This window comes from Plecotus auritus (genome assembly GCF_963455305.1).
Source record: "Plecotus auritus genome assembly, chromosome: 4".
Classification (NCBI taxonomy): Eukaryota; Metazoa; Chordata; class Mammalia; order Chiroptera; family Vespertilionidae; genus Plecotus; species Plecotus auritus.
Genome location: NC_137775.1, coordinates 70353061 through 70365412, shown reverse-complemented (window position 1 = coordinate 70365412; position 12352 = coordinate 70353061). Strand labels below are relative to the sequence as shown.

The window sequence follows — 12352 nt, the reverse complement described above, 5'->3', positions numbered from 1 at the left end:
TGGCAGGCAGGCAAGCGGTTAGGGGCCATCAGGCAGGCAGGCGAGCGATTAGGGGCAGGCAGGCAAAGGGGTTAGGGGCAATCAGGCAGGCAGGCAGAGGGGTTAGGGGCGATCAGGCAGGCAGGCAGGTGAGCAGTTAGGAACCAGCGGTCCTGGATTGCGCGAGGGATGTCTGATTGCTGGTTTAGGCCTGATCCCACAGGCAGGCCTTAACCAGCAGTCAGACATCCCCGAGGGGTCCCGGGTTGTGAGAGGGTGCAGGCCAGGCTGAGGGAGCCCCCGTCCCTCCCCCCCCTTGCACTGGGCCTCTAGTTAAGATTATAATTATTAATAGATATGAGTAGGTCTTTTGCACTTGAGTTATTTCTTAAGGAATAGTTAAAACTTTTGCTTACAAGTTATTAATTTATTATTTGACTTATAATGTATGGCAAGACTCTCACCTTCCTTCTGGTTGTACCAGCCTAACACTACGTAATAGCCAAACTTGAAGGCACACATAGGTATTAGTTCTAGTTGAAACACTGACTAGGTTACTTAATCTAAATAAGCTTTAGTTTCCTCATTGGTAGAATGGGAATAATAGTATCTTCCTTACAAGACTGTTAAAGATTACTTGAGGTAATGCATGTAAACAATTACCATTCTGAATAGCATTGAAACTCAATAAATGTTAAATAGTAAAAATAGCTCTAAATGAAGAAGTGCTTGAACTAAAATAATATTAGTGTTTTAGATAATAGAAATTTGCTCACATGAATCTATTTTAGGAAATATTTTAACAGAATTGTTAAAAATCAGCTCATCTAGCCCTGGTCGGTTTGCTCAGTGGTTAGAGCATCATCCCGCAGATTGAGGGTTGGGGGTTCAGTTCCAGTCAAGGGCATGTACCTTGGTTACAGGCTCAGTCCCTGGCGTCAGGTGCATGCAGGAAGCAACCAATTGATGTTTCTCTCTCTGTCTCTGCCCCCACCCTTTCACTCTCTAAAAATCAATGAAAAAAATATCCTCGGGTGAGGATTAACAAAAAAAAAATCAGCTCATCTAAATGTCAGTTTTACCAGCCATAAAAATTATTCAAATGACTTATGAAAATTGTTTTCATGTTTTAAGATTTCTACTTATACCCAGGTATAAGTTTATTAATATATGCCTGAATTCAATTAATATTATTATTGGAGAATAACATGAAAGAAGACTGTTTTCTGATAATGATGACTAGTGCAGTAAATAATACTAAAATATAGGAATAAATAATAGCTGACACACACAACATTTCTATAGTCCAGATACCACTTAAGCATACTAAACATATTAGCTGATTTAGCTTTATGAAGTAGGACTATTATTGTCCCCATTCTGCAGATTAGGACACTGAGGCATAGAGAGGTTGGGTGATTTGCTGCAGGTCACAGAGTTAGTAAGCAGTCAAGCATGGTTCAAGCTATGTTATGTTAAGCCATTAGTGTATATTTTCATTACATGATTTCTCTTTAGAGGCTATTTCTAATTGCAGTTTTAAATATCAACAAATATTAATTGATTTTTAAATTATAACATTATCACAGGGATTGGAGCAAGTCTGTTTTGAGCTATGTTCCCCTCCCCCCTTTTTTGTCATCTAGAGAATTGTGAGAAATGAGTAGCTAATTCCTAGGAAATTATTACACCTGTATATTCTATCCTGTATAATAAAAGGCTAATAGGAAAATCGACTGAATGGTGGAACGACCGGTTGCTAAGACGCACACTGACCACCAGAGGGCAGATGCTTAACACAGGAGCTGCCCCCTGGTGGTCAGTGTGCTCCCATAGTGGGAGTACCGCTCAGCCAGAAGCCGGGCTCATGGATGGCCAGTGCAGTGGTGGTGGCGGGAGCCTCTCCTGCCTCTGCGGCAGTCATACATCCCCCAAGGGCTCCCGGACTGCAAGAGGGCGCAGGCCAGGCTGAGGGACTCCCGAGTGAATGAATTTTGTGTACTGGGCCTCTAACATACATATAATTACTTTATTCACAATGTAGAAATATATGGGTTCACATTAGAAACATAAGTAAAACAGAAAAGCATAGAACAATGTTTACATAACCATTTTAAGTAACCAAAATGCGATTATTAGGTGTTTTTAAACAAAAAGTCCTAGTGGTGATTTCTCTTTTATGGATTCACTCTGTGAAAGGTACAAAGTCTTAGATGAAGGAACTAGAGCAATGTGGAAGGTAAAATGTGTATTATATATATATTAGGTGACACCAGTGGTGAAGTAGTCAAGATTACATAGAGACAAGGATCATAGGCACTTTTACATTCCATAATAAGGGCTCAGATATAGCCAGAAAAGAATCTTTTCATGTTGAAACTTACAAAATATAATATCCTTTTAAGGTCTTACCAAAAACATCTGCTTAGATTCTCTTTACCAGTGGTTGTTTTCTGACAAATAAAGAAGTTTCTTGCTGTGCTACTGTGGCGCAAGATAATCTTCTCTTCCAGTAGATTATAGGGGTGTTTAATAATAGGTATCACTTGATTTGTAAATAACATTTGTATTTTGTTTCTGAAAATATGGGAACGAATCAGCATCAGCTAACATTATTTTAGGAAGCAAATTCTTTCTAACATAGTATTTAAAATAAATAAGTAATAATAAGAATAGTTTAATATTGCTTAGAATATTTCCATTTTATGAGTACAAGGTTTTCTCAGCTTCAGCACTATTGACATTCTAGGCTGGATAATTCTTTGTTGTCATGCATTGTCGTATGCATTATAGGATATTTAGCATCCCTGGCCTCTACCCACAAAATACTGGTAAAACACACACTCTTACAACCCCCAATCCACAGTGTGACAACAAAAATGTCTCAGACTCTGCTAAATGTCCCTTAGTATGCAAAACAACCAGGGCTTTAGCCAATTTCAAAAAGTAGATAAAATGAATCAATAAATGAATTGCTTTAAAACATTAAAGTTTCAGAAAAAAATGAGACACCAAAAGTATCAGAAAGACTATTATAATGAAGATGAAAGTTATCATTTACAGTGTTCATATAAATCATGTTATTATACAGTACAGAAAAATATTGAAGATTTACTTTAATCTTTTTCTTGGTAATCTTGAAAAGTAAACTAAAATATTTAAAAACTTTTTTAATTCTATTTCATTCTGTAGATGGGGAAAATATTGTTACTTTCCCAAGTTAGAGGTAACTTCACCCAATAATTAGCCACTTCAGGGGCTAAGTGAAGTGCTAACCTGAAGGCCAGTTAACTAGGTCATCTTTGAGCAAGTAGAATCAGTGTAGGTGCAGAGAAGATGAACCTAGAATAAAAGGCTTCCAAAATAAAAAACTCCAGACATTTTTATTAAATGGACTTCAACTCAGATGACGTATTCCCTTAATTCCCATTGAGATTCTGAGCCTACCATGTTTCACTTTGAGTTTGTGCCTTCTCCAGCCAACACTGCTAGACAAGGAATTGAAACCCAAAGATTCAAAAAGTCACAGTCTATTTAACTAACTTGGTTCTTGGATAATACAAAAATCAAACCTTCTATGCAAAAGTACATTTTTAGTATTAATTTATGTTGAAAAACTATTAAGAAAGATTGATTACTAATTTTAAAATGCATTTTTTTAAAATATATTTTATTGATATTTTACAGAGAGGAAAGGAGAGGGATAGAAAGCTAGAAACATCGATGAGAGAGAAACATCAATCAGCTGCCTCCTGCACACCTCCCACTGGGGATGTGCCCGCAACCAAGGTACATGCCCTTGACTGGAATCGAACCCAGGACCCTTCAGTCCGCAGGCCAACGCTCTATCCACTGAGCCAAACCGGTTTCGGCTTAAAATGCATTTTAAAAGTAAAGTACTGTCTTAGGAATCATATTTCAAAATATGACAATATAGTATATTTATATCAGTATTAGGATCTTTTATAAAATATATTTTTTATTGATTTCAGAGAGGAAGGGAAAGGGAACGAGAGATAGAAACATCAATGATGAGAATCATTGATCGCCTGCACACCCCCTACTGGGGATCAAGCCCTCAAACCTTTGACCGGAATCGAACCAGGGACCCGTCAGATCATAGGCCAACACTCTATCCACTGAGCCAAACCAGCTAGGACAGAATTAGCATCTTTGATTCTATTTCATCATCATGGAATCTAAGACTTTAAAGGTGTCTTAGAAATCCCCTCAACTAGCCCAGTCAGTGTGGCTGAGTTGGTCCCATGCACTGAGAAGTCGCAGGTTTGATTCCCAGTCAGGGCACTTCATGGGTTACAGGATCGATCTCCAGTAGGGGGTGTGCAGGAGGCAGCTGATCCAATGTTTCTCTCTCTCCCTCTCCCCTCCCCTCTCTCTAAAAATCAATTCTTAAAAAAAGGAAATGTCCTCATCTAATCATTATTGATTTTACTTTCCTTCCACTGAGCTGCCTGAACTTGGGGAGACATAGACGCTTCTCTCAAGGATGTCAGTCTAAAGCAGTGATTCTCAACCTGAGTGTCATTTCTCTATAGAAGTATATCAGCCGGGCCAGCTGACTCAATGGTTGAGCGTCAACCTATGAACCAGGAGGTCACGATTTGATTCCCGATCAGGGCACATGCCCGGGTTGTGGGCTCAATCCCCAGTGGGGGGTGTGCAAGAGGCAGTCGAGCAGTGATTCTCTCTTATCATTGATGTTTCTATCTCTCTCCCTCCCTCTCCCTTCCTCTCTGAAATCAATAAAAATATATTTTTTTAAGAAAAGTATATCAGATTCTCTGCAAAAAGCTATTATTTTGAAAAACATTATTTAATGTAATTTTTAAATGTAATGCCTACTATTTTTATGATATAACTATGTAAATAAAGATGTACCAAGAAATTGGGGGTGAGGGGTAATTGTAAAGTAGTATAAAGTCCAAAGACAGGTTGATTGATTTTTTTTAATGGAAGAGATTATAGTGTTTTGCTACTGATAAGAATGATCTGTACAAAAGAGAAAACTAATGTAAGAGGGGGATGGGAAAGCTACTAGAGCCATAGCCTTAAATAAGCAGGAGGGATACTAGCATACAAGTATAAGGGCTAGCCTGAGGTGGGAGCATGAACAGTTCGTCAGAAGGAGCAAGAGTGAAGACAGAACATGAAAGTACAGGTATGGTAAGTGGGTTTGTGTTAAGGTGGGAGTTCTTTTCTATCATATTCTCAGTGAAATAGAAAGCAAGGTCATAAGGTAAGAGTGAAGAGGGGATAGAAGATGCTGGCAGTTTAAGGAAAAATAGGAAAAAATAAAAATGGACGATATTAAGCATAGGCTGTGGAATGCACAGCTCTAAGTGGCACTATTTACGCAGAGTGTGGTATGAATTGTGCCCCTAAAATTGTGCAATATGGTAGCCCTTTTTGGAGTACACAAAGATATACCTTTTAGATAAATGAAGAAGCTAATTGTGTTGTTATATGACTGGTTTCATGCAACTTGGGATAAAATTTCAGTAACAGCAGCATACTTAGATTCACAAAGTGCAGTATCAAAAACAACTTGAAAGTAAAGATGACATATAGTAGGACAGTTTTCACATGTTTGGCTCATTTAACCACTAAAAATTTTTTGCATAAGTGTATACCCCCTTATATAATTTTAGGGTGACATCTAAAAATACTTTCTATCATTTGAAATAGTTGCAGAGGATACGTTTTCTAGCATATTCAGTTGTATATATTTACTGTAATTATGTCATAAAAATATAAAGATTATTTTAATTCAGTTTATAGAAGATGTGTGCCCCAAGGCTATATACATCATGATAAGATCTGAAATAGAATGGAGAAATATCTTTTTCTTGTAATGTGGGAGCAGGACAAGCCTTTTATAGAAAACTGCTCATATGGAAGTTGGACTATGGAAATCAGTTTCCTTAAAGCTATACATGCCCATCTACTCCCTGCTTGGCTTTAGTAGCTGCCCCATCCCTCTCTCACATCAGTTTTCTCTTTTGTACAGATCAATTCTTATCAGTAGCAAACCACTATAATATCTCCCATTTTTTTAAAATCAACCTGTCTTTGGACTTTATACACCTTTACAGTTATCCCTCACCTCCAAATTAAGAGAGTCTTAAATTACCTATGGGGTAAATGTATACCACTTTGAAGACCTCTGCTCTAAGATACATAGATAATTCCTAAAGTAGCACTAATTGCTGATGAAGACATTGCTGTCAAATGAAGCCAAAATAGAATGAATTTGTCTCATGAAATGTGAAAATGGAGGGGGAAATAAATTTTTCTTAATGTCCTTAAAATATGATTGTGTAATTGAATTCCTATTGTAGATGTTTATTTTACTTATATCCCTGGAATTTTCTATACTCAAATTGCTGTTAATCTCCTCATTGTGGAAAAAAAAAAGGGAAGATGACCTTATATTTCAACTGGCTGAACGGGGATTTACAGTCTTCTCATTATTAGGACCCTTGAGTTCCAAGGTAGAAAGGAAGCTTCTACAAAGGCTTCCTTTATTCTGGATCCACAAGAGTTCCCACAGTTGATTTGTCTAAGAATCTGAATTTCAGTGGACAAAAAGTATCAAAATTTTACTCTGGAACATTCCAGAAACAAAACTGTATGCACTACACACCCCAATTGTAATGTATTGTCATTATTGATTTGTATATTATTTAATAATCACATAAAATTTTTATTCCTTACTAGTCTGAGACAAATAGTAAAACTAGAACATTAAAGTGGTTAAGAACATAGTTTCGGTACTTAATTAAGTTAATATCCCAAATCACAAGTCTTAAATTCACTTAGTTTAATAAAATATAAAACTAAAGGAATCTGATAGGTCTAGGGATGGATCATGAAGCCCATTATTATTATTACTAAAAAAAAAAATCCAAGTATGTATCCTCTTGACATCATATTTAAGTAAGGAAAAAATGTGAATATTAGGCAAGAGTGAAATAAAAAAGGTTAAAAAGTCAGCTTTAAATGAATTCATATATGTTGTTTCATTTGTTTTTAAAGGAAGAATATAGGTTTCTTGGGAAATATTACTAAATATTGAGGAATATCCTTTAAAAAGTAAGAACGTTGTGAAATATTTCCTGTGGAATTTTAGTCCACCATACCTAATTTCTCCCCATCCCTCATACCACCACACCACAATCCTTGCTTTCACTCAGTGCAAACATACGCCTCATATGAGCACATAAACCACATAAATGAAGCTTGGGTAGGGGGTTATAGATAATATATAGAAATTTGGAGAAAGAATTCAGTAGGTATTTTAAAAACCATAAACAGTGCTACTGAGGAAATAAATTTTTTTGGTCACTTAATATGCTACTAGTCCAGCTGTTGTGGCTTAGTGGTTGAGCCTTGACCCATGAAGCAATATATTACCAGTTTGATTCCTGGTCAGAGCACATGCCCAGGTTGCTGGCTCCATCCCCAGTAGGGGGCTTGCAGGAGGCAGCCATCCATGTTTCTCTCTCATGGGTGTTTCTGTCTCTACCCCTCTTTCTTCCTAGCTCTAAAATAAATAAAGACATTTAAAAAATAAAACTAGACTTTTAAAATAATAAGTTCTAAATCTGGTTAATTATTATAATTTAGCATTATAATTAGTATTTTCTTTTCACAGGGCTTCATTATTTCAAAAATGTTGTGCTAGTGGGATCTCTACAGGATCGCTATGTTCCTTATCACTCTGCCCGCATTGAAATGTGTAAAACAGCTTTAAAGGACAAACAGTCAGGTAACAAAGTACATTAGAAGTATTTTGAAGAGTTACAGTTATACCTGAGTTTTTTCCCAAACATTTCTTGTAGTCACTTTCTTCTTTGTCTCATCCTTCTCTTTCCTTTTACTCCTTTGTCCACCCACTGATATTAACAGCTATCCTTCCTCCATTTTTCTTCCTTTCTTTGCTCCCACCACATCAGTTGTTTCTACTAGTGAAACAGTAATTGTTCTTATGAAATAGCTCTTTCATCTAATTACAAATGCTTCTCCATTTTGTTGCCTCATAAATAATTTGTACTTTGATTTCCTCCAGATTATTGGGACTGGTGATTAGGGTAATGATCATGCTACATGTTGGTCTGTACCTCACTTTGTTTTGTATCTCAGATGGCAACAGGGAGTTGCACCACTTTATTGATAGTGGCTGATAAAGAATGTACTTATTTATTCTTCTGCTATTTTTGAATAACAAAAGAAATCATAGCTATTTGCTGCCAGAAGGAGACTTTGGTCCTGTTTGCTCACTTTGTAACTGGGGCCCAGAGATGCTAAGTGACGTATCCAAAGGCACTGGTGGTTAATTATAGGCTTAGGATAAGAACTTGGGTGTCCTGCCTGCCAGTGTTGCTCTGTTCCTTTTTTGGAATAAGGCTAATTTTAAACAGATTCTTAAACCTTTGCTTTTCCCACATTGTGACAGTGAACAGCTTCTTTAGGCAGAGACTCTCTTAGATAAATTAGTATTAGACTTGCCTAGCAGGGTGCTGGCACATAGTAAGCACTCTGCTCATTTAACAGATATTTTTTTAGCATTTTGTAACATCAGAATAACGTGTGTGTGTGTGTGTGTGTGTGTGTGTGTGTGTGTGTGTGTGTGTTTACTTCTGTCTTAGCAAGAGTCCATTTTTGAGAAAAATTTAGAAGAGATTTAACCTTCACATGGGTCACTAAAACTAGATAAAAGTCCTTTGTTTTGCCACTGGGGGACAGGGAAAATCTAATAGAGGTTTGGATTTCTTCCTATCTAAGAATATTTTTTAAATAGCATGGAACCAGAAATCAAACTTGACTAGCAATGAAAACTAAGAGGTTGTCTGTGAATCTGTGTAATATTAATCTTCCTCTAAAATACTTTTCTCTCCTTTTTCTAATTGTACTTCTATATACGATTGCCTTCTCTTCATTCCTCATCTGCCTCTCCTCCAAAATGTAATACCTGCCTTTCTAAAATTTATAGGTTCCATGGACATGTGTTAGCACTCATCTCTTTGTAATGTAGTAATGCATAAGCATTAAAAACTGTTTTGCCCCCTTATAAGTAGTTTGTGTTTTTATGTGTATGCATATCTAACTTTGATCTTTTATGCTTAGCATGACCTCAATAAGTCCATTATAAGAATTAACGAAAAAGAGGGAGAAAGAAGCATAACTTTAGAATTAAAAGCAGAACAGGCATTAAATAAACCTTCAGAGCAAAAAAAAAGGATCCTCTTTGATCTTTGAGCCAAACTCACATTGTTCTGACTACAGAAAGTTGGCATTCTTCTCAAAATACAGGGATGGGCGAAAGTAGGTTTACAGTTGTGAGTACACGAGCAGTTTATTTTTTGTATTATTATTTATTCCTTAATTACTTTATTATTTATTCATTAATTATTGTATTATTCATTATTATTAACCTACTTTTACCCATCCCTATATTGTGGATATATGTGGGGAAATGTCAACTGCTGTGGAAACTTGCTGTAGACTAAAGTTTTAAATTTTGCCTTATCAAAATGTCTCAGCATGGCTACCTTTTCATAATGATTTAATGAATCATAGGTGACTTAATGTTGAAGAAAACTATTTGCTCTGTTATATTCATTGCTTTGAATTAAAAATATTCAATTGATAAGAATAATGTATAATAAATTTGTTATTTTTACTTGGCTAGATAAATAATGGAATCATGTTTTCTCTAAAACTGTCTCAAAAATGATAGTTAAAGGAAAATAAAACCTTTTAAAATAACATTTTCTACTTTTTTTATTGAATCGATTGAGGTGATATTGATTAATAAAACCATGCAGGTTTAAAGTATACAATCTAATAAAAAATAATTTAACAAACAATAGAAACAGATATAAATACATCAGGGGAGGAAGATTGGGGAGCTGGGTGGAAAAAGGTGAAGGGATTAAGCAAAAAATATATATATGACACATAGACACGGACAACTTTTTCTACTTTAAATGGAAATAAAGTAACTAAATTTTATAAATTATATTAAACTAGGGGCCCAGTGCATGAATTTCATGCATGGGAAGGTGGGTCCCTCAGCCCGACTTGCACCCACTCCAATCTGGGAGCCTTCAGGGGATGTTCTACTGACGGCTTAGGCCTGTTCCCCGTGGTTCCCTGCTCTCTGTGTACCTGCCTGCTTGATGCCACCACAGGCCCTGGTGTCTGCTCTCTGTGGGGGCCTGCTTGCCCTTCGCCACCAGGGCCAGGGGCAAGCAGGGCCCTGCTGTCTGCTCTCTGGCTCACCGCTGCAGGGGAGGGCCCTGGTGTCTGCTCTCTGCTCGCTCACTGCGGGGGAGTGCTTGCCCCTTGCTGCCACAACCAGGGGCAAGCAGGGCCCTGCTGTCTGCTCCCCCGCAGTCTGCTGTCTGCTCACTTGCTGTGGGGAACGTTCCCGCCCCACCCCTGGATGCTTGGCACCTGCGCATGTAAGCGGCCGCGGGGCGGGAACATGGGCCAGATATTCCTGCTCCGCCCCCAGCTGCTCAGCGCCTGCGTGTGTAGGCCTGGAGTGGCCGGGGCATTCCAGGACCCCAGGCGTTCCGGGCCTATGTGCAGGCCTACAGGCTCAGAGCGGCCTGGGTGCTGAGGACGCCTATCCCCGGGACCCAGGCCACTTGGTGCCGGCCTACACGCAAGTGGCCACCCTACTCCCAGCTGCTCGGCGCCTGTGTATGCAAATTAACCTTCCATCTTTGTCAGGTTGATTTGCATACTCACTCCTGATTGGCTGGTGGGCGTCATGAAGTGATGGTTAATTTGCATCTTTCTCTTTTATTAGTGTAGACTAGGCATAGAGCCCAACCTGTGTGGCTCAGTGTTTGACCTAAGAACCAGGAGGTCATGGTTCCATTCCCAGTGAGCAGTTGCAGGCTCGATCCCCAGGGGGGCATGCAGGAGGCAGCCAATCAGTGATTCTCTCTATCATTGATGTTTCTATCTCTCCCTCTCCCTTCCTCTCTGAAATCAATAAATATATATATGTATCTTTTAATGTTGGCATAGAATATTTTTCAGTTAATCATGTGAACTAATTTTACTTTTTGTCTTTTTCCATAGGACAGATCTATTCAGAAATGATCCACAATTTGCTTCGCCCAATTTTGCAAAGCAAGGACTGTAATTTGGTTCGATATAATGTCATCAATGCATTGCCTAATACAGCTGACTCACTCATTGGGAGAGCTGCACATATAGCTGTTCTTGATTCAGAAATATTTTTAGAGAAATTCTTTCTGGTTGCTGCCCTCAAATATTTCCAGTAGGATAAAACATTGTTAAGAGACTTAACAATTACCTCATTCAACAATGATTCAAATAATGTATTATATTTAAACTATAGATGCTGATAAGTTCTAAGAAATATTTATACCTTTTTATATGGAAGATAATTTATATCATCCATATTTAGAGCTTTTTAAACATCAACTTTACTTTATAGGTAATATGGCTGTGCAATATTTTTTTAATTTTATCTTTTTACTTTTCTATTACTTTTTAATATATTTTGCTACATAAGTATTTCAGTGAAACTTTAAGCCCATATGTATGTCTGATTGTTTATTATTGGCTTTCCACAATTCATATATTCAGACACATCATACTAGAGGCCATGATTGCTAGAACAGCATGGGATTTAAATTTTCTAGTATTGGGTATATTTAGTTAATTACAAATTTTACTTTTAACATTTTACTATGTTTTAACTGGAAATAAAATTATGGCTGCTAAAATATATTTTTTTGAAATCAACTCTTCAGCCCCACTAAATGAGGTAGTTCATATATGACAATGTTATAAAAGTTTTCTACAAAAATTCATTACTACTACTATTAAAATATATGTCATGCCTATTAAAATATATTTTCTACTGGTGATTTCAACATTGTTTCTCACATTGCCTTTTATTACTGGAACTTTTCATGTTCATGTTAGCAACATCTACAGATTTTTGAATGTTTGAATGCCCTCTGCCTTGATTTAGTTGGAATTTTGTTAAATTTGGTAATGTTGCTTGAACTTTCTGACTACATTTCTTTTAACTTTTTTTCATGGACTTCCTGTACATAATAAACGTTGAAATTTATGAAATACTTTTATGAATTTAGATAATTTTTAAATATTGTTAAATTTTGTTGAACTATAGAGTAATGTAAATAAAATAATTCGTGTTAAAAATGGAACAAAATAATTAACTTTATATGTTTGGTGATCAGATGCAAATGTTTTTGATATATGGAGATGATAAGTCTTTTGACTTTCTAAAGGTGCTGAATAGCATTAAATTTTCTGTTTTCCTTTATTGTTTTACTTG

At 36.9% G+C, this 12352-nt stretch overlaps 1 protein-coding gene across 5 annotated transcripts in view; it reads left to right on the top strand.

Moving 5' to 3' along the window:
* FAM135A (family with sequence similarity 135 member A) overlaps window positions 1-11921 on the top strand; it is a 108490-nt gene extending 96569 nt beyond the window's left edge. For all 5 annotated transcript variants that reach the window (XM_080665320.1, XM_080665319.1, XM_080665317.1 and 2 more), the window contains 2 exons: window positions 7655-7768; window positions 11098-11921. In XM_080665320.1, the coding sequence (XP_080521446.1) occupies window positions 7655-7768; window positions 11098-11303 (320 nt within the window). In that variant the 3' untranslated portion in view covers window positions 11304-11921. The remainder of the gene's footprint in view (window positions 1-7654; window positions 7769-11097) is intronic.
* The last annotated feature ends 431 nt before the right edge of the window (window positions 11922-12352 follow it).